At 63.5% G+C, this 21612-nt stretch overlaps 1 protein-coding gene across 1 annotated transcript in view; it reads left to right on the top strand.

Annotated features, from left to right (window-relative positions):
- The first annotated feature begins 592 nt into the window (after positions 1-592).
- The window catches only part of HUWE1 (HECT, UBA and WWE domain containing E3 ubiquitin protein ligase 1), a 33752-nt gene continuing 12732 nt past the window's right edge, over positions 593-21612 (top strand). Inside the window, 41 exon segments of the mRNA XM_038126526.1 lie at positions 593-662; positions 976-1074; positions 2268-2474; positions 2559-2711; positions 2790-2852; positions 3506-3583; positions 3668-3715; positions 4115-4183; positions 4277-4376; positions 4485-4585; positions 5032-5182; positions 5255-5382; positions 5458-5598; positions 5698-5809; positions 5901-6020; positions 6334-6435; positions 6515-6595; positions 6703-6809; positions 7421-7598; positions 7829-7920; positions 8005-8097; positions 8099-8217; positions 8821-8878; positions 8970-9146; positions 9801-10046; positions 10647-10780; positions 11014-11114; positions 11525-11731; positions 12059-12275; positions 13318-13440; positions 13960-14191; positions 14780-15007; positions 15673-15795; positions 16206-16301; positions 16575-16844; positions 17890-18042; positions 18567-18694; positions 18783-18864; positions 19276-19452; positions 20141-20267; positions 20611-21038. Coding sequence (XP_037982454.1) covers positions 618-662; positions 976-1074; positions 2268-2474; positions 2559-2711; positions 2790-2852; positions 3506-3583; positions 3668-3715; positions 4115-4183; positions 4277-4376; positions 4485-4585; positions 5032-5182; positions 5255-5382; positions 5458-5598; positions 5698-5809; positions 5901-6020; positions 6334-6435; positions 6515-6595; positions 6703-6809; positions 7421-7598; positions 7829-7920; positions 8005-8097; positions 8099-8217; positions 8821-8878; positions 8970-9146; positions 9801-10046; positions 10647-10780; positions 11014-11114; positions 11525-11731; positions 12059-12275; positions 13318-13440; positions 13960-14191; positions 14780-15007; positions 15673-15795; positions 16206-16301; positions 16575-16844; positions 17890-18042; positions 18567-18694; positions 18783-18864; positions 19276-19452; positions 20141-20267; positions 20611-21038 — 5694 coding nt within the window. The 5' untranslated portion in view covers positions 593-617.

Consider the following 21612-nt stretch of genomic DNA (forward strand, 5'->3'; position numbering starts at 1 on the left):
AGCCCCTGGTCGTCCCCCCGCGGGGTTAATTGGGGTGGGGGGATGGTGCGGTTTATAAGGGGGGGCTCCCGGCGACCCCCCCGGGCACGGCGGGGTTTTGCACATTCATTGTTCAGCCGGTGCCGCGACGTCATCGGGCCGCGGCCGCCGCGGCGCCTGTCGGGACAGCGAGGCTCTGTCGGGACAGCCCCGGGCTCTGTCGGGACACGGGACGCCCCGGGGCGGTGGGGGTTTGGCCCGTGGTGGGTGGGGGGTTACGTCCCGGACCCGTGTCGGGACACGGGGCCCCTATCGGGATAGCCGGGCCCTGTCGGGACACGGGGCCTCTATCGGGATAGCCGGGCTCTGTCGGGACACGGGGCCCCTATCGGGACAGCGGGGCTCTGTCGGGACACGGGACACCCCGCGGCAGCGGGGCTTTGGCCCGTGGCAGGTGGGGTCCCGTCCTGGGGCCCTGTCGGGATAGGGAAGCTCTGTCGGGACACGGGGCCTCTGTCGGGACAGGCGGAGGGCGGGGTTTGACCCGCTGGGGGGGCAGCCCGGGTGTGACCCCCCCCCCCTCCCCTCCCCTCCCCCCGTGTGGCCGCAGGCGGAGCACGAGGACCGGAACCCCCAAAATGAAAGTGGATCGGACGAAACTGAAGAAAACCCCCACGGAGGCGGTGAGGGCTTGGGGACGCTCGGGGAGGGCTTGGGGACGCTCGAGGTGGGGTTGGGGACATTCATTGTGGTGTTGGGGACACTCAGGATGGGGTTGGGGACATTCGGGATGGGGTTGGGGGCACTCAGGAATGGGGTTGGGGACGTCAGGAGGGTGTTGGGGATGCTCAGGGAGCACTGAGGGGACAGCACGGGAGGAGTTAGAGATGTTTGGAGGGTGGGGACATTGGGAAGGGAACGGGGCAGGGTTTGGGGACATCGGGGTATGTTGGGGACACCAGGAGGGGACAGTGCTGAGCTGCCTGTGCCCCCCAGCCCGCCGACTGCCGGGCCCTCATCGAGAAGCTGAAGGGCTGCAGCGACGAGCAGCTGGTGACAGAGCTGCAGCAGATCAAGACATGGAACATTGGGAAGGTGGGAGGGGACCCCAAAACCTGTGGGGGGGACCCCAAAACCTGGGGGGGCTCCCGAGACATGTGGCAATTTCCCAAGGAGTTGTCCAGAGTTTGTCGGGGTGGTGCTGAGCTTGTCCCCAAACTGGTCACTGCCACAGGGGGGTGTCACCCTGGAGTACCCCCAAATTGCACCTCCAGAATGGGGGGAGGCACCCCAGGGTGGTCCTGAAATGAGGGGGGGGTCCCTGACCACTCAGCCTTCGGATGGGGCAGGTCTGGGGTTCTTTGGAGGTTTAGAAATGTGGGGGGATTTTACAATTCTTGTAGCTCACCCCAGTATTGGGGACCCCTCACTTTTTATTTACCTTTCCCTGAATTGGGGAGGGGGCTCACCAGTGTCTTTACACCCCCCCGGGAGTGGCTTTATCTCCCATAGCCTCAGGGGAGGGGCTGGGACCCCATGTGGAGCCCCAAAACTGGGGAGGGGTCCTGCAGTGTCACAGAGTCCCCCTGGAATGGCAGGGGGCACCCCAAAGTTCCCCAGCACAACGAGGGGGGGCCGGTCCCCGTTTCCCCTCACCCTGGAGCCGTTTGGGTGGGAATTTTTCCTTATTCTTAAAACTCCAAGAAAGAACTGCAATGTCCCTGAAACAGTGGGGGCAACACCCTGTAGACCCCAAAACATGTGGGGGTACCTCGGTTTCCCGCAAACACCCGGGGAGGACCCAAATTCTTTCCCAGCTCCTAAAACTCCATTTTCTTGCCCTGTATTGGGGAGGGGGCTCAGCTGCTGGCTGGGCTGGGATATTGGGGTTCCTCCTTGGAGTTCTTAGGGTGCCCCCTGGGATATGGGGGTTCAGGGGGGCTGGGCTGAGTTGGGGGTCCAGGCTGGACTCAGGGGGTCTGGGTTGGGGTCAAGGCTGTGCCCCCAGCCCCACATCTCCCCCCAACCCCCCCAAAGTGAGCTGTACTACTGGGTGAATGTGGGGGGTCCCAGGCTGTGCCCCCAGCCCCACATCTCCCCTCTAACCCCCCCCCAGTTTTAGCTGTACCCCTGGGAGGATGTGGGGGGGTTCATGGGGTCCCAGGCTGTGCCCCCAGCCCCACATCTCCCCCCTAACCCCCCCCAGTGCGAGCTGTACCCCTGGGTGGATGTGGGGGGTTGGGTTGGGGTCCCAGGCTGTGCCCCCAGCCCCACATCTGCCCCCCCAGTGCGAGCTGTACCACTGGGTGGACCTGCTGGACCGCTTCGACGCGCTGCTGGCCGAGGCGGGCCGGCCGGTGGAGGCCATGAGCTGGATGCTGGCCTGCGACCGGCCCGAGCGCCAGCCCCTCAAGGCCCTGCTGCTGGCCCTGCTCAACTTCACGGCCCTGCTCATCGAGTACAGCTTCTCCCGCCACCTCTACAGCTCCATCGAGGTGAGCACGCCCCCAGACCCGCCCTGCGCGCGTCCCCCGGGGCGTGTGACGGCGCTGTCTGACGCGCCCGTCCTGTCCCCGCAGCACCTGACCACGCTGCTGGCCTCCTCGGACATGCACGTGGTGCTGGCCGTGCTCAACCTGCTCTACGTGTTCAGCAAACGCTCCAACTACATCACCCGCCTGGGCTCCGAGCGCCGCGGGCCCCTGCTGGCCCGCCTGCAGCACCTGGCCGAGGTGGGGGGGGTTTGGGGGGGTTTTGGGGGGTTTGGGGGCTCAGGACGGCGGGGCTGAGCTGGGCTGGTCTCCCTGCAGAGCTGGGGTGGAAAGGAGAATGGATTTGGGCTGGCTGAGTGCTGCCGGGACCTGCACATGATGGTGAGTGGTACTTGCAGGTCCCCTGGGCTCACCTGTGTCACCGTGTCCTGTCCCAGAACTCACCTGTGTCACTTTGTCGTGTCCCAGAACTCACCTGTGTCACCTTGTTCTGTCTTGGGGATCCCCAGAGCTCACCTGTGTCACCTTGTCCTGGGCTGGGGGTTCCCAGAACTTATCTGTGTCACCTTGTTATGTCCTAAGGGTCCCCAGAATTTACCTGTGTCACCTTATTATGTCTTGGGGGTCTCCAAAACTCACCTGTGTCACCTTGTCCTGTTCTGGGGGTCCTCAGAACTCACCTGTGCCTCAGAGGTCCCTCTGTCACATTCTATGTTGTCACATCTTGGTGTGACCTGTTCCCAACATCACCTCGTGTGCCTTTGTCACATCCTGAGGCCCTGTGATGCCATCCCCGGGTCCCCAGCGCTGTCTGGTGTCCCCTCAGGGTGTCCCCAGTGCTGTCCTGTCCCTCCATGCCACCTTCTGCAGTCCCCAACGCCCTCCTGTGTCCCCAACACCACTTTGTCACCCCTGTTGCATCCCGGGGTCCCCCCACCCCTTTCCCTGTGTCCCAGTGTCCCCCAGCCTGGCCCTGTCACCCCAGGGGAGGGGACCCTGCTGTCCTCCCCCTCACCCCCACGTGTCCCCCCCAGAAATACCCCCCCAGTGCCACCACCCTGCACTTCGAGTTCTACGCTGAGCCGGGCGTCGAGGTCAAGGTGGACAAGAGGGTGAGTGACAATGGGGACATTTGGGGACATGAGGAGGCCCCCAAAACACTGGGGCCACCCCTTGACCTGCTGTGACCCCTCCAGGCCACCAGCACCACCCTGCACTACATCCACATCGAGCAGCTGGACAAGGTGAGTGTGGGGGCACCTTGATTTGGGGGGGCCCTGCTCGGGTCAGGGTCCCCCCGCACCCCGCTCTGCCCTTTTGTCCTCGTGCCCTCAGTTTTATTCCCGACACCCCCGTTTTGTTCTCTGCTCCCCGATTTTTTCCCTACCCCCCATTTTTTTTTCTGTCCCTCAGTTTTGTTCCCTGCACCCCAGTTTTGTTCCTCTGTACCCAATCCTGTCTGTCTATACCCCAATTTTGTCCCCTGCTCCCCAGTTTTGTCTGTCTACACCCCAGTTTTGTCCCCTGCCCCCCCAGTTTTGTCCCCTGCCCCCCCAATTTTGTCCCCTGCCCCCCCAATTTTGTCCCCTGTCCCCCCCCAGTTTTGCTTCTGCCCCTCCCGATTTCTCGTTCCTCTCCCCCAGATCTCAGAGAGCCCTTCGGAGATCATGGAGTCCCTGACCAAGATGTACAGCATCCCCAAGGACAAGCAGGTGTATGGGGTGACACCGAGGGGACCCCCACAGATTGGGGGGTGACCCCCAGACCCTCCCTGACCCCCCCAAATCCTTTGTCCCCCCCCTCAGATGCTGCTGTTCACCCACATCCGCCTGGCCCACGGCTTCTCCAACCACAAGAAGCGGCTGCAGGCGGTGCAGGCGCGGCTCCACGCCATCTCCATCCTGGGTGGGCCTTCGTTAGGGCTTGTTTTAATTGGGGGGTGGGTTTGGGGGGTCGGGGGGTGCTTTGGGGGGGGTCCTGGGGCAGTTTGGGTGACACCCCCCCCCCCCGCAGTGTACTCCAACGCGCTGCAGGAGTCGGCCAACAGCATCCTGTACAACGGGCTGATCGAGGAGCTGGTGGATGTGCTGCAGATCACCGACAAGCAGCTGATGGTGAGAGCCAGGGACCCCCGGGGCCGAGCCCTGTCCCCTCACCTGTCCCTTTGTGTGTCCCCTCACCTGTCCCTTTGTGTGTCCCCTCACCTGTCCCTTCGTGTGTCCCTTCACCTGTCCCTTGTGTCCCCTCACCGATGTTGTGCTGCACACGCTGCTCACTGAGGGGGTGTGAGTATGGCTCACCTGTCTCGCAGCTGTCACCTCACTTGTTCTGCATGTGTTACCTTACTTGTCCCACATCTGTTCCCTAACCTGTCCTGTACCTGTCCTCTACTTGTCCTGCTATTGTCGTTTTGTGTGTCTTGTATTTGTCCCTTCATTTGTGTCTTCACACATCACGTTGTCTGTCGTCTTGAGTATTGTCTCGCTGACGTCGTGCTGCTTATCGAGGACATGAGTGGCCCTCGCCTGTCCCTCACACGTCCCTCCCCTGTCCCTGGCAGGACATCAAGGCGGCCTCCCTGCGGACGCTGACGTCCATCGTGCACCTGGAGCGCACGCCGAAGCTCAGCAGCATCATCGACTGCACCGGCACCGCCTCCTACCACGGCTTCCTGCCCGTGCTGGTGCGCAACTGCATCCAGGCCATGATCGGTGCGTGCCGGGGGCTGGGGGGGTCACCTGGGGAGCGTGACTCGCCCTAACCCCGCACCTGTGCACCCCCAGACCCTTCCATGGAGCCCTACCCCCACCAGTTTGCCACGGCGCTCTTCTCCTTCCTGTACCACCTGGCCAGCTACGACGCGGGCGGCGAGGCGCTGGTGTCGTGCGGCATGATGGAGGCGCTGCTCAAGGTGAGCTGCTCTCGCCTGTGGGTGGCTCTCGGGTGCCTCAGGGACTGCCTCACCTGCTGTCTGTCCCCTCACCAGGTGATCAAGTTCCTGGGGGACGAGCAGGACCAGATCACGTTTGTCACGCGGGCGGTGCGGGTGGTGGATCTGATCACCAACCTGGACATGGCCGCCTTCCAGTCACACAGCGGGCTGTCCATCTTCATCTACCGCCTTGAGGTGCTGCCCCTCTACCCCTGCCCCGCTTTTGGGGTGCCCTGGGGGTGTTTTGGGGTCCCCTGGGGTGGTTTGGGATGCTGAGGCTCTGTCCCCTCCCAGCACGAGGTGGACCTGTGCCGCCGCGAGTGTCCCTTCGTCATCAAGCCCAAAGTGCAGCGCCCACCCGCTGCCACCCTGCCCGAGGGCGAGGACATGGAGACGGACATGGAGGGTGAGCAGAGGCGGCGTCCCCCCCGTGGTGTTCACCTGTTCCCCCCTGTGCTGTCACCTGTTCCCCCTGCAACGTCACCGTCCCCCTGCAGTGACCGACATGGCCATGGAGAGCAGCCCCGGCCCCTCGGCCGAAGCCCGGCCGGAGCCGGTGCCACCAGCCCCGCCTGCCGTGCCCAGCACCAGCGCTGCCACCCCCTCCCCGCGCGGCGGTAGGTGCCCCCCGGGGCTGGGGACACGGGGACAGTGGGGACATCCCTAGACCCCAATTTGTTCCCTACTCGCCCCAATTTTGTCCCTACGTGGACACCCCAACTCTTCCTCTGTGGACACCGAAATTTCATAATTCCTTTGTCGTATAGACACCTGAGTTTCTTCTATATGGACATCCCAATTCTGTTTCTATATGGCTACCCCAGTTCCCCCTTTTGAAGACCCCAAATCTTCTTTCTTCTCTACCTTTCTGCCTGGGGACACCCCAATTTCCTCATGTGCCCCCCAATCCTCTCCCCGTGTCCCCCCCAGGAGTGCAGTGCATCCCCCAGCGCGCCGCTTTGCTCAAATCCATGCTGAACTTCCTCAAAAAAGCCATCCAAGATCCCGCCTTCTCCGACGGCATCCGGCACGGTGGGTGGTCCCCGACGTCCCCAAACCCGTCCGGGTGGGTGGCAGGGCGGCGGCACTGACCGCACGTGTGTCCCCGCAGTGATGGATGGCTCGCTGCCCACCTCGCTGAAGCACATCATCAGCAACGCCGAGTACTACGGCCCCTCGCTGTTCCTGCTGGGTGAGCCACGCCCCGGCCCCACCTGGGCAGCGCGGGGCGGGCACGGAGCGGGGACCCCGCCAGGTGCTCTACCTGCCCTCAGTGCCCCCCTCTCTCCTCCGCCGCAGCGACCGAGGTGGTGACGGTCTTCGTGTTCCAGGAGCCCTCGCTGCTGTCCTCGCTGCAGGACAACGGCCTCACCGACGTCATGCTGCATGCTCTGCTCATCAAGGACGTGAGTGGGGCTTACCTGCCACCTGTCCCACACCTGACATTTGTCCCCTTGCGTGTCCCTTCACTTGTTTTTGTGTCTGTTCCATTTCCTGCCCTGCACCTGTCTCATGTCCCTGTACCTGTTCCGTTTCCTGCTCTGCACCTGTCTCATGTCCCTGTACCTGTTCTGTTTCCTGCCCTGCACCTGTTCCACCACCTATTGCCACATCTGCCCTTCGCTTGTCCCCCCATCTGCTTTGCACCTGTTCCATTTCCTCTCCTACATCTGCTCCAGGTCTTCTTCTCACCTGTGCATCGCCTGTCCCCACACCTGTGCTAGTGCCACACATGCCCCAGCTCCTCCCTAGACCTGCCCGTGCTGGGGGGCACACTGGCACTGTCTGTGCCAGCTTTGCCTCTCACCTGCCCAATGTCCGTGCCAGCCGTGCCCCTCACCTGCCCAGTGCCTGCCCCACCACCTGCCCCAGCCCTGCCCTGTGCCTGCCCCACACCAGGTGTGCCCCCATCCCCTGCCCCACACCAGGTGTGCCCCCAGCCCCTCACCCTGCCCTGCGCGTGCCCCACACCTGCCCCAGGTGTGCCATAACCCCTCACCTGCCCTCACCTGCGCAGGTGCCGGCGACGCGGGAGGTGCTGGGCTCGCTGCCCAACGTGTTCAGCGCGCTGTGCCTGAACGCGCGGGGGCTGCAGAGCTTCGTGCAGTGCCAGCCCTTCGAGCGCCTCTTCAAGGTGCTGCTGTCCCCCGACTACCTGCCCGCCATGCGCCGCCGCCGCAGCTCCGACCCCCTGGGTGAGCGGGGGATACTGGGGACACTGGGGGGACTGGGGATACTGGGGACACACAAGGTGCTGCTGTCCCCCGACTACCTGCCCGCCATGTTTTAGGAATCATTCCCTGTTTATTTGATTCCCAGAACCGCCTCTGCCCCCAACAAAATCTGTTCTGCCTCCCCATAAACGTTCTCTGTCCCCCCAAACCTGCTCTGCCCCCCCCAAAACGTTCTCTGTCCCCCCACCCAGGTGACACAGCCTCCAACTTGGGCAGCGCCGTGGACGAGCTGATGCGGCACCAGCCCACGCTCAAGACCGATGCCACCACTGCCATCATCAAGGTGACGACCTGAGGACCCTTGTGGGGCTTCAGAGCCCCCCAAAACCTGCCCGGGTCCCCCCCCTAAATGCCAGCCCCTCTGCAGCTGCTGGAGGAGATCTGCAGCCTGGGCCGGGACCCCAAGTACATCTGCCAGAAGCCGTCGATGCAGAAGGCGGACGGGACGGCGGCCGCGCCGCCCCCCGCGCTCGCCCCACGCCGCTGAGGAGGCCTCGAGCGAGGATGAGGAGGAGGAGGAGGTGCAAGCCATGCAGAGCTTCGGGGCTGCCCAGCAGAGCGAGGCAGAGCCCAGCCAGACGTGAGCAGGACGCGGCGGGCTGGGGGGGTCTGGGGTGGTGGCGGGTCACCGTGGTGTCCCCAGAGATCCGTGCTGTCTCCAGGTCGCTTTGGTGTCCCTGGGGATCTGTGTCAGTGCTGGTTTATGGATGGTCTGGGATGAGGAGGATCCTGGGGCAGCTGAGGAAGGGTCTGGGGGATCCTGGGGCAGCTGGGGAAGGGTCTGGGGGATCCTGGGGCAGCTGGGGAAGGGTCTGGGGGATCCTGGGGGAGCTGGGGAAGGGTCTGGGGGATCCTGGGGCAGCTGGGGAAGGGTCTGGGGGATCCTGGGGCAGATCCTGGGAGAGCTGGGAAATTCTGGGGCAGCTGGGGAAGGGTCTGGGGGATCCTGGGGCAGCTGGGGAAGGGGTTCAGCCTGGAGAAAAGGGATCAGGGAGAAGATTTATGCTGGAAATCAAAAAACGCTCCTCAGAAAGGGTTTGGCAGGGAGGCGTTAAAACCAAGCCTGCATGTGACACTTGGTGACAATGTGGTGACAAAGTCTCAGAGGTTTCTCCTAGCCTCATTAGCTCTGATTCTGTTCTGGGGGGGTCACACCCTCCTCACCACCCCTCTGTGCTTGCAGCGTGGTGGGCACGGAGGAACGCATCCCCATCCCGCTCATGGACTACATCCTCAACGTGGTGAGGCCCGGCGCCGTCCCTGAGGGGTTCCCACCGGCCCTGACTCCCCTCCAAGGGGGTTCAGAGCCCCCCTGACCCCCTTTTCTCCCAGATGAAGTTCGTGGAGTCCATCCTGAGCAACAACACCACTGACGATCACTGCCAGGAGTTCGTGGCCCAGCGGGGGCTGCGGCCGCTCGTCACCATCCTGGGGCTGCCCAACCTGCCCGTGGACTTCCCCACCTCTGCGGCCTGCCAGGCCGTGGCTGGGGTCTGCAAATCCATCCTGGTACGGCTGCGGGGCTGCAAATCCACCCTGGGGGGCTGCAAATCCATCCTGGGGGTCTCAGGGGTCTGCAAATCCATCCTGGGGGGCTGCAAATCCATCCTGGGGGTCTCAGGAGTCTGCAAATCCATCCTGTTACAGCCCTGGGGGGGCTGCAAATCCATTCTGGAATGGACCCTGATGATGCTCTCTCTGTCCCCTCTGTCCCCTGTCTCTGTCCTGTGAGCCCAAGGTGCTCCAGGAGGGTTCAGTGGCCCCCAGGAGGGTTCAGTGGCCCCTTTGTCCCCTTTCTGTCTCCCCAGACTCTCTCCCATGAGCCCAAGGTGCTGCAGGAGGGTTCAGTGACCCCCAGGAGGGTTCAGTGGCCCTTTTGTCCCCTCTCTGTGTCCCCAGACTCTCTCCCATGAGCCCAAGGTGCTCCAGCAGGGTTCAGTGGCTCCCAGGAGGGTTCAGTGGCCCCTTTGTCCCCTTTCTGTGTCCCCAGACTCTCTCCCATGAGCCCAAGGTGCTGCAGGAGGGTTCAGTGACCCCCAGGAGGGTTCAGTGACCTCGATGTCCCCTCTCTGTGTCCCCAGACTCTCTCCCACGAGCCCAAGGTGCTCCAGGAGGGTTCAGTGACCCCTCAGTGACCCTGATGTCCCCTCTCTGTGTCCCCAGACTCTCTCCCACGAGCCCAAGGTGCTGCAGGAGGGGCTGGTGCAGCTGGAGGCCGTGCTGTCGGCGCTGGAGCCGCTGCACCGGCCCATCGAGGCCCCGGGAGGCTCGGTGCTGCTGCGGGAGCTGGCCGGGGCTGGGGCAGTGCCCGATGCCACCCTCTCAGCCCAGGCCACCCCCCTGCTGCACGCCCTGACCGCCGCCCACGCCTTCATCATGATGTTTGTGCACACCTGCAGGGTGGGACAGGTAACTGGGGAGGGGCTTGAGAGGGTTGGAGTGGGGTTGGGGGGAGTTGGAAGGGTTTGGAGGGTTTTAAAATGGGTTTGGGGGTCTTGGGGAGGGGTTTGGGGGGGTTGGAATGGGGCTTAGGGGGTTTAAATGGGGTTTGGGGGGGTTTAAATGGGGTTTGGAGAGGTTTAAATGGGGTTTGGGGGGTTTGTGGTTCGGGGGGGTTTGAGTGAGGTTTGGAGAGGTTTAAATGGGGTTGGGGAGGTTTGAGTGGGGATTGAGGGGGTTTAAATGGGGCTTGGGGGGTTTAAATGGGGTTTGGGGGGTTTGAGTGGTTCGGGGGGGTTTGAGTGGGGTTTGGAGAGGTTTAAATGGGGTTGGGGAGGTTTGAGTGGGGATTGAGGGGGTTTGAATGGGGCTTGGGGGATTTTGAATGGGGTTTGGAGGGTTTGAATGGGGTTTGGGTGGCTTTGAGGCATTTTAAAGGGCGTTGCGGGGCTGCAGAAGTGGTTTGGGAGCAGCTTTGGGGGCTTGAAAGAGGTTTGGAGGGATTTGAAAAGGGTTTGGGGAGGGGCTTCGGGGTCTCAGGGGATTTTGGGGTCCCTGCTGTCCCCCCAGAGTGAGATCAGGGCCATCTCAGTGAACCAGTGGGGGTCCCAGCTGGGGCTGAGCGTGCTGGGCAAGCTGAGCCAGCTCTACTGCTCGCTGGTGTGGGAGAGCACCGTGCTGCTGTCCCTCTGCACCCCCAACAGGTACTGGGGACACTGGGAGGGACTGGTGAGGGTTTGGGGGGCACTGGGAGGGCACTAATGAAGGTTTGGGGGGTACTGGTGAGGGTCTGGGGACACTGGGCTGAGCCAGCTGTGCTGCTCCCCATGTCTGTAGCCCCCTAACAGGTTACTGGGGGGCACTGGGAGGCACTGGGGGGGGCTCTGCGGTGCCCAGGAGGTGCCCCCAGCCCCGTGACCCCCCCGTGTCCCCCCAGCCTCCCCCCAGGCTGTGAGTTTGGCCAGGCTGACATGCAGAAACTCGTGCCCAAGGAGGAGAAAACGGCCCCCAGCCCCCCCCAGAGTGGCCGCAGGGCAGGTGGGGCTGAGGGGCATTTGGGGGGGGTTTGGAAGCGTTTGGGGGGGGGATTTATGTGGATTTTGGAGGATTTATGGGGGATTTTAGGGGGTTTGGGGGGCTTTATGGTCGTTTTCGGAGGGTTTGGGGGAGGGTTTATTGGGGGTTGGAGGAGCTTTACGTGCTATTTGGGGGAATTTATGGGAGTTTTGGGGGGATCTCTGTGGGGGAGGTTGATTATGGTGGGGTCTCTGAGAAATGTGGAGTTTGGGGGGGGTCTCTGTGGGAAAGGTCCGTTTTGGGGGGGGTCTCTGTAGGAAATACCAGTTTTTGGGGGTCTTTGTGGGAAGGGTCAGTTTTTGAGGGACGTCTCTGTAGGAAAGGTCAGGTTTTGGGGGTCTGTGTGGTCTCTCACCCCCCCTCCTCCACAGAGGGTGAGGCGGAGGGCCCAGGCCCTGTGGGGGGGGCGGGCAGTGACCCCCCCCCAGCCCAGGGGCTGCTGGAGGGGATGGGGCTGGAGGGGGAGCCCCTGGCCCCCATGGAGACGGACGAGCCCAGCGCCAGCGACCCCAAAGCCAAGGCCAAGATCACCCCGGCCATGGCCGCCCGCATCAAACAGATCAAACCCCTGCTCTCCGGTGAGGGGGGGCCCAAAACAGGGTGGGGGGCTCCAGAAATGGGGCTGGGGGGCCCCAGAAATGGGGTGGAGGGCTCCAGAAATGGCCTAGGAGACCCTAAAACTGTGTTAGGAGGCCTCTTAAACAGTTTGGGGCATTCCAGGGGTCTCACCCGCGTCTCCCCCCAGGTCTCAGCTCGTGTCCCCCATGAGGGTCTCATCCCTTGTCCCCCCCTGTCCCCTGTGTCCCTCTGTCCCTCGTGTTCCCCATCCCCACCCAGGGGTCTCACCCTGTCCCCCGCGTCCCTGTGTCCCCACCCGAGGTCTCAGCGTCCCCATGTCCCCGCAGCCTCGTCGCGGTTGGGCCGGGCGCTGGCCGAGCTCTTCGGGCTGCTGGTCAAGCTGTGCGTGGGCTCCCCGGTGCGGCAGCGCCGCAGCCACCACGCGGCCGCCGCCGCCCCCGCGCCCACCGCGGCCGCCCGCGCCACGGCCTCGGCGCTGACCCGCCTGCTGACCAAGGGGCTGAGCTGGCAGCCGCCCCCCTACACCCCAACGCCGCGCTTCCGGTCAGTGACAGCGGGGACGATGGCATTGGGATGGGATGGGATGGGATGGGAATGGGGAAGGGCATGGCCTTGGCAGTGACCTGCCCGCTGACCAAGGGGCTGAGCCCTACACCCCAACGCCACGCTTCTGGTCAGTGACAGCGGGGACAGTGGGGACAATGGGGACGATGGGAAAGGGGATGGGATGGGATGGGATGGGATGGGGAAGGGCATGGCCTTGGCAGTGACCTACCCGCCGACCAAGGGGCTGAGCTGGCAGCCGCCCCCCTACACCCCAACGCCGCGCTTCCGGTCAGTGACAGCGGGGACGATGGCATTGGGATGGGATGGGATGGGATGGGATGGGAATGGGAATGGGGAAGGGCATGGCCTTGGCGGTGACCTGCCCGCTGACTAAGGGGCTGAGCCCTACACCCCAACGCCACGCTTCCGGCCAGTGGCAGCGGGGACAGTGGGGACAATGGGGACGATGGGAAAGCGGGTTGGGATGGGATGGGAATAGGGAAATTCATGGCCTTGGTGGTGACCTGCCCGCTGACCAAGGGGCTGAGCTGACCGCCCTACACCCCAATGCCACCCTTCCGGCCAGTGACAGCGGGGACAGTGGGACAGCGGGGATGGAAATGGGATGGAAATGGGAGTAGGGATGGGATGGGAACAAGGGAGGGAGAGGGAATGGGAGTGGGAACAGGGATGGGAATTGGAACCGGGATGGGAACAGGAACAGGATTGGAAACGGGAACAGGGATGAGGCTGGAAGAGGAGGAGCTGGCAGTGGGAGTGATGCAGGGTGCGGGAATGGGGAGAGGTTGGGAATGGCGGCTTGGAAAGAGGAGGGGCTGGGGAGAGGGGTGTGGCTGGGGTGACAGGGATGGACAAGGGACGGGGGACAGGGGTAGGTCTGCCAGAGCTTGGGCAGTGCCTGTGCCCGGTGCTGTGGGCAGTACCTGTGGCCATGCCCGGTGCTGTGGGCAGTGCCTGTGCCCAGGGCTGTGGTCAGTGCCCGGTGCCGTGCCCAGCACTGACCCCCCCGTGCCCCCAGGCTGACGTTCTTCATCTGCTCGGTGGGGTTCACGTCGCCCATGCTGTTCGACGAGCGCAAGTTCCCCTATCACCTCATGCTGCAGAAATTCCTCTGCTCCGGCGGCCACAACGCCCTCTTCGAGTGAGCTGGACACTGACCCCACACTGACCACTGGCCATGGACTCTGACTGGACACTGACCCCACACTGACCACTGGCCATGGACTCTCACTGGACACTGACCCCACACTGACCACTGGCCATGGACTCTGGACACTGACTCATGCTCCTGGACACTGGACACTGACCATGGACACTGTCTGGACACTGACTCATGCTCCTGGACACTGGACACTGACCATGGACACTGTCTGGACACTGACTCATGCTCCTGGACACTGGACACTGACCATGGCTACAGACCAGTGCCCCTGGACACTGACACTGATCCTGGGATCCCCCGGGACACTGACCGAGGACACTGACCCCTCCAACTCCCTTCCTGTGGGTGGGGGGGATGCTCCCACGACCTCGGGGTCCCTCCCCACACCCCAAATCCCTTTTCCCTCCCAGACCCTTTAACTGGTCACTCCCATGACCTTGGGGTCTCCCATGACCTCGGGGTCACTCCCAACACCCCAAATCCCTTTCACCCCCCCAGGACCTTTAACTGGGCATTGTCCATGGGGGGCAAGGTGCCGGTGGGGGAGGGTCTGGAGCACCCCGACCTGCCGGACGGCACCGGTGAGTTCCTGGACGCGTGGCTGATGCTGGTGGAGAAGATGGTGAACCCCAGCACCGTGCTGGAGTCCCCCCATGCGCTGCCTGCCAAGGCCCCCCAGCACGGACACCCCCCCTTCAGTGCCCTGCGCTTCCTCGTGGTCACCCAGAAGGTGGGCAGGGGGAAAAACGGGATTTGGGGTGGGGGGAATGGGGTTTGGGGGGTGAAAAATGGGGTTTGGGGAAGGGAAATGGGGTTTGGTGAGGGGGAAATGGGGTTTGGTGAGGGGGAAATGGGGTTTGGTGAGGGGGAAATGGGGTTTGGGGAAGGGAAATGGGGTTTGGTGAGGGGGAGATGGGGTTTGGGGAGTGGGAAGTGGGGTTTGGGGGGAGGAAATGGGGTTTGGTGAGGGGAAAATGGGGTTTGGTGAGGGGGAAGTGGGGTTTGGGGGGCGGAAATGGGGTTTAGGAGGGAAAATGGGGTTTGGTGAGGGGGAAATGGGGTTTCGGGAGTGGGAAGTGGGGTTTGGGGGGAGGAAATGGGGTTTAGGAGGTAAAATGGGGTTTGGTGAGGGGGAAATGGGGTTTGGGGGGGGGGGATATAGGGTTTGGGGAGGGGAAAATGGGGTTTGGGAGGAACCCCATTTTCCTCCTCCAAAACTCATGTCCCCACTCTATCCCCTCTGTGTTCCCACCATTTCCCCACCTTCTCCTTGCCATATCCCCACCTTGTCCCTGCCGTGTCCCCGTCTTGTCCCCAGGCTGCGTTCGCCTGCATCAAGCAGCTGTGGCAGCGGCGGCCGCTGAAGGTGTACGGCGGCCGCATGGCCGAGTCCATGCTGGCCATCCTGTGCCACATCCTGCGGGCAGAGCCGCTGCTGCGCGAGCGCCTGGGCCGCGAGCGGGAGGGACCCGCGCCCGACGAGCCCGGGGGCGACGAGGGGGGGACCCGCAGGGAGCCCCACGTCAACCAGCAGCAGCTGCAGCAGGTCTGGGGAGTGGGACCCAAAAAAATAGGGGTGGGATGGAAAAAAATGGGGGTAGGGTGGAGAAATGGGGCGTGGGAGGGAAGAAAATGGAGGTGGGAGGCTAAAAACTGAGGGCAAAAAAAATGGGGGGGGTGGGACAAAAAATTGGGGGGTGGGATGGAGAAATGGGGGTGTGATGGAGAAATGGGGGTGGGAGGGAAGAAAATGGGGGTAGGGTGGAGAAATGGGGCGTGGGAGGGAAAAAAATGGAGCTGGGAGGCTAAAAACTGAGGGGTGGGACGGAAAAATGGGAGTGGGAGGGAAAAAAATGGGGGTGGGAGGTTAAAAACGGAGGGCAAAAAAAATGGGGGGGGTGGGACAAAAAATTGGGGGGTGGGATGGAAAAATGGGGGTGTGATGGAGAAATGGGGGTGGGAGGGAAAAATACGGGGTGGGATGTTCTCCCAAATCTTCTTCAAACCCTTTCCTGTGCCCCAAAATCCCTCCCCGTGTTCTCCAAACTCGACCCTGACCCCTAAATCCCCCTAAACCCTTTCCTGTGTCCCCTTAACCCCCTCCTCATGCCCTCAAAATCCCCTCAAACCCCCGCGGTGCCCCCCAAATCCTTTCTTGTGCCCCCAAACCCTTCGCTGTGCCCCCCTGACCCCTCGTGGTGTGCCCCCCAGCTGATGGACATGGGTTTCTCGCGGGAGCACGCCATGGAGGCGCTGCTCAACACCAACACCATGGAGCAGGCCACGGAGTACCTGCTCACCCACCCCCCCCCGCTCATGGGGGGCTCAGCACGGGTCAGTGGGGCTGGGGGGGCGCACAACGGGGGGGCCTGGAGCAGGGGAAGGTGAAATGGGGAGGTTTGGGGGGGCACAGGGAGGGTTTGGGGGGTCTTGCAGTAGGGAAAGGGGAAATGGAGAGGGTTTGGGGGATCAGGGAGGGGTTTGAGTGGTACAGGGGAGAGCTCAGCACAGGTCAGTTGGGGGGCTAAAGAACTAAATCGGGGGGTCCTGGAGCAGGGGAAGGGGAAAATGGGGGGGATTTGAGGGATTTCAAGGTGGTTTTGGAGGGATCCTGAGTGGTTTTAGGGGGTCCTGAGTGGTTGGGGGGGTCTTTGGGGGTCCTGAGTGTTTCTGGGGAGTGTTCCTTTGGGGTTTTGGGGTGGTTTGGGGGGGGTCCCCGCAGTCCCTGACGCTGCCCTCCCCAGGACCTGAGCATGTCGGAGGAGGATCAGATGATGAGAGCCATCGCCATGTCCCTGGGCCAGGACATCCCCATGGAGCAGCGCGCCGAGTCCCCGGAGGTGGGACCCCCAAAAACCCCATGTCTTACCCCAAATCCTGGTTTCCTATCCCAAAATCCCCACTTCTCCCCCATTTTACGTCCCCCAAACCCCATTTCCCTGCCCAAAACCCCCATTTCTTCCCCATTTCCTTGCCCCAATCCCCAATTCCTTGCCCCAAACCCCCATTTCCCTACCTCAAACCCCCATTTCCCTACCCTAATCCCCTTTTCTCCTCCTCCAAACCCCATTTCTCCCCCCGAAGCCCCCTCCTCACCCCCTTTACCCCCCCAGGAGGCCGCGTGCCGCAAGGAGGAGGAGGAGCGGCGGGCGCGGGAGCGGCAGGAGGAGGAGGAGGCCAAGTGCCTGGAGAAGTTCGAGGGGGCCGAGCCCCTGGAGGCGGCCGAGCTCGGGGCCTTCACGGACTCGATGCTGCCCGGCTGCTCGCAGCTGCTGGACGAGCTGCCGGACACCGTGTACCGCGTCTGCGACCTGCTGATGACGGCCGTGCGCCGCAACGGCCCGGCCTACCGGGACAGCGTGCTCAAACAGGTGGTGCAGCAGGTATGGAGCCCCAAACCCAGCCTAAACCTGTCCCAAACCCACCTCGAGACCCCCAAACCCACCCTGAGACCCCTGACCCCAATGATGGCCGTGTGCCGCAACAGCCTGGCCTACCAGGGCAGCATGCTCAGACAGTTGGTGCAGCGGGTGTGGAGCCCTAAATCCAGCCTAAACCTGCCTCAAACCCACCCTGAACCAGCCCTGACACCCCTAAACCTGCCCTAAACCCACCCCAAGACCCCTGACCCCAATGGGGCCGTGCGCCGCAGTGGCCCAGCCTGCTGGGGCTGGGTGCTCAAACAGGTGGTGCAGCAGGTATGGGGCCCTGAACCCAGCCTAAACATGCTCCAAACCTGTCCCAGACTCATCCTGACATCCCCAGACTCACCCTGAGACCCCCTGAACCCCCAGGTGTGCTAGGTGCCCCCTTGAACCCCATCAACCACCCTGACCCCCTGAACATCACTGACCCCTACTGACCACTGATTCTCTGACCCCCCCTAAATCCCACTGACCCACTGACCCCTGCTGAGCCCCACTGACCCCCAGGTGTGGGAGGTGCCTGATGTCCTGATGAAGGGGGCTGTGCCCCACTGACCCCCATTGACCCCCTGACCCCCCACTGATCCCCCCTGCCCCCCACTGACCCCTGACCCCACTGATCCCCCCCAACCCTCACTGATCCCTGACCCCACTGACCCATTGACCCCTGACCCCCAGGTGTGGGAGGTGGCCGATGTCCTGATCAAGGCGGTCGTGCCCCACTGGCCCCTGACCCCCCCGACCCCCTCTGATCCCCCCAACCCTCACTGACCCCTGACCCCACTGATCCCTGACCCCCACTGATCCCCCCAACCCCCACTGATCACCTACCCCTGACCCCCTCTGATCCCCCCAACCCCCACTGACCCCTGACCCCCACTGACCCCTGCCCCCCACTGATCCCCCCAACCCTCACTGACCCCTGACCCACTGATCCCCCCAACCCCCTCTGATCCCCCCAACCCCCACTGACCCCTGACCCCACTGACCCACTGTCCCCCAGGTGTGGGAGGCGGCCGATGTCCTGATCAAGGCGGCCGTGCCGCTGACCACCAGCGACACCAAGACGGTGTCGGAGTGGATCAGCCAAATGGCCACCCTGCCCCAGGCCTCCAACCTGGCCACGCGCATCCTGCTGCTCACCCTGCTCTTCGAGGTACCCCAAAACCTGGGGAAGTGACCCCAAAACCTGGGGGGGGTTAACCCCAAAACCTGGGGGTGTCCCCAAAAAGCTGAGGGGGGGAGGAAACCCAAAACTTTGTGGGGATCCCAGAGCCTGGGGAGTGATCCCAAAACCTGGAAGGGGCAGCCCAAAACCTGGGGAGGCACCCCAAAACTTGGGGGGAACACCCCAGGGTCCTTGGGCCCCATATCCCTCACAAAATACTCTAGGTGTTTTCCAGAGGGGGCTCATTTTCCAAAAATCCAGGGGTTTGGGGTTGTTTTGTGGTGTTTGACGGTGTTTCGGGAGTGTTTGGGATGTTTTTTGGGGGCGCTGATGTTTTTGGGGTGCCCCAGGAGCTGAAGCTGCCCTGTGCCCCCTTGGGGGGGGGTCCATCTGCCTGTTGGTTTGGGGCCGTTTCTGTGGATATTTCAGGGCTGTTTCTGGATATTTTGGTTGGGGTTTTGGGCTTGTTTGGGATGTTTTTTGGGGGTGCTGATGTTTTTGGGGTGCCCCAGGAGCTGAAGCTGCCCTGTGCCCGCGTGGTGGAGTCCAGCTGTGTGCTGGACGTGCTGATCAAGCTGCTGGAGGTGGTGCAGCCCTGCCTGCAGGCTGCTAAGGAGCACAAGGAGGTGCAGACCCCCAAGTAAGGAGTGACCCCTTGCAGACCCCTCCAGAACCCCCCCAAAACCCCCCTGGGATGCTCTCATGGCTCTTCTGCCCCCCAAAAAAAGGTGGATCACCCCTGTGCTGCTGCTGATCGATTTCTACGAGAAGACGGCCGTGTCCTCCAAGCGGCGCGCGCAGATGAACAAGGTGGGGGGGCTGGGGGGGAATCTGGGGGGGTCCTGGGGGGTTTGGGGGGGCTAGGAGAGGACATGGGGGGCTTCTGGGGACACATGGTGGGGCTGGGAATGGGGGTGGAGCAGCCAGGGTGACATAGGGGGTGACACACAGAGCCCTGGATGACACGGGAGGTGATGCATGGAATCTTGGGGGACACGGGGGGTGACACACAGGGTCCTGGGGGACACGGGGGTGACACACAGGGTCCTGGAGGACACAGAACATGACACACAGGGGTCCTGGGGGACGCACAGTGTCCCTGCGATGGGCACAGTGACCTCACCACCCCACCACACCCGGCAGTGCCCCGAGCAGGGTTTGGGGGGCACACGGGGGGCTCCAGGCCACTGACCCCCCTCCTCCCCACGTGCATCCCCCCAGTACCTGCAGGCCACCGGCAACAACTGGCGCTGGTTCGACGACCGCTCGGGCCGCTGGTGCAGCTACAGCGCCAGCAACAACAGCACCATCGACGCGGCCTGGCGGGCCGGAGAGCCCAGCGTGCGCTTCACGGCCGGCCGGCGGCGCTACACCGTGCAGTTCACCACCATGGTGCAGGTGAGGGGCTGGGGACAGGGCTAAGGGGCGTAGGGACACAGCCTGGGGTCGGCCCCAGGGCGTGGGGACACACGGCTGCACCGTGCAGTTCACCACCACGGTGCAGGTGAGGGGCTGGGGGTCACGGGGACACGGCCTGGGGTCAGCCCCAGGGCGTGGGGACACAGCCCAGAGTGCAGAGACACAGCTCCAGGGCCTGGGGACACGCTGCTGCACTGTGCACTTCACCGCCATGGTGCAGGTCAAGGCCTGGGGACAGGGCTGGAGGGCAAGGGACATGGCCCTGGGGCATGGGGGCACAGCCCCAGGGTACAGGGACATGGGCTGGGGTCAGCCAGGGCATGGGGACACAGCCCAGGGCACGGGGACACGCTGCTGCACTGTGCGATTTGCCACCGTGGTGCAGGTGAGTGGAAGGACATGGGCAGGGGAACATGGGGACACAGCCTGGGACGTCGTGGAGACATGGCCCATTGTCACGGGGACGCTGTCCCAGGGCACGGGGACGCAACCCAGGGTCACCCAGGGCACGGGGACACACCCCTAAGGGTAGGGGACAGATCCCCTGGTGCCACCCAGCACAGGGAAACGTGACCCCAGTGTCACCCACTGCAGGGGACACCCTGCTGGTGTCACCCCATAGGGAGGGGCCCCAGTGTCACCACTGTCACCCCCCTGATGTCCCCAGGTGAATGAGGAGACCGGGAACCGGCGCCCGGTGATGCTGACGCTGCTGAGACCCCCCCGCGCCGGGAAGGGCCGTGAGGAGGGGGGGACCGAGGACCCTGAGGGGAAGAGCAAGGACGAGACCCCTGGTATGGGGCTGGGGGGGGCTGAGGGGTTTTTTGGGGGGGTTCTGAGGGGTCATGGGGGGGTTGGAGGGGTTTTGGGGTAGAGTCTGGGGCAGTCATGGTGGGGTCAGAATGGTCATAGCAGGTCACAGGGGCTGGGGGGGTCAGAATGGTCATGGGGGGTCAGAATGGTCATGGGGGATCAGAATGATTACCGGGGTCAGAATGGTCATGGGGGGTCAGAATGATTACCGGGGTCAGAATGGTCATGGGGGGGTCACAGGGGCCACAAGTAAGTGCCCATGACCCCCTAGCCATACCCACCCCCCAAAAACCACCCTCCTCACCCTTGTCCCCATCCCTGCAGCTGCAGACCCTCCCTCTACAGACGAAGACCCCCCCTCCACCACCACCACCACCAGCGCCACCACTCCCACCGCCCCCTGCCCATCCCCTCCTTGCCCCACGCCGACCCCCGAGGAGCCCCGGGACGACGCCGACGCCGAGGCTCCGGTGCGGGGCCTGGCGGAGGAGGCGGTGCCGGCCGTGCTGCGGGCGTGCGTCAGCATGCTGGGGGTGCCCGTGGACCCCGACACGCTGCACGCCACGCTGCGCCTGTGCCTGCGCCTGACGCGGCAGCACAAGCACGCGCTGCTGTTCGCCGAGCTGCGCTCCACCCGCACCATCCTGGCGCTCACGCAGAGCTCCGGCTTCACCGGCTTCACCCCGCTGGTCACCCTGCTCTTCCGGCACATCATCGAGGACCCCTGCACGCTGCGGCACACCATGGAGAAGGTGAGGGGTGGGGATGGGGAGAGGGGAGGGAGGAATTGGGGGGCCGGGGGAGAGGGGAGAGGAGCTGGGGAAGAAGGGGAGAGGAAATTGTGGGGCTTGGGGCGGAGGGGAGAAGGAATTTGGGGGCTGGGAGATAAAGGGAGAGGGCAGCTGGGGGGCTGGGGGAGAGGGGATCAGGGAATCGGGGGTCCAGGGGACACTGGTGACAAGAGGATCAGGGAATTGGGGATCTTGGTGACAAGGGGATCAGGGAACTGGGGACCATGTTGACAAGGGGATCAGGGAGTTGGGGGTCATAAGGACAAGGGGATCAGGGAATTGGGACTGCAGGGGACAAGGGGATCAGGGAATTGGGGGTCTTGGTGACAAGGGGATCAGGGAATTGGGACTGCAGGGGACAAGGGGATCAGGGAATTGGGGGTCTTGGGGACAAGGCGATCAGGGGATTGGGGGTCTTGGGGACAAGGCGATCAGGGAATTGGGGGTCATGGGGACAAGGGGATCAGGGGATTGGGGGTCTTGGGGACAAGGGGATCAGGGAATTGGGGGTCATGGGGACAAGGGGATCAGGGGA

Source organism: Motacilla alba, unplaced genomic scaffold, assembly GCF_015832195.1.
Source record: "Motacilla alba alba isolate MOTALB_02 unplaced genomic scaffold, Motacilla_alba_V1.0_pri HiC_scaffold_35, whole genome shotgun sequence".
In the NCBI taxonomy this organism is placed as follows: domain Eukaryota; kingdom Metazoa; phylum Chordata; class Aves; order Passeriformes; family Motacillidae; genus Motacilla; species Motacilla alba.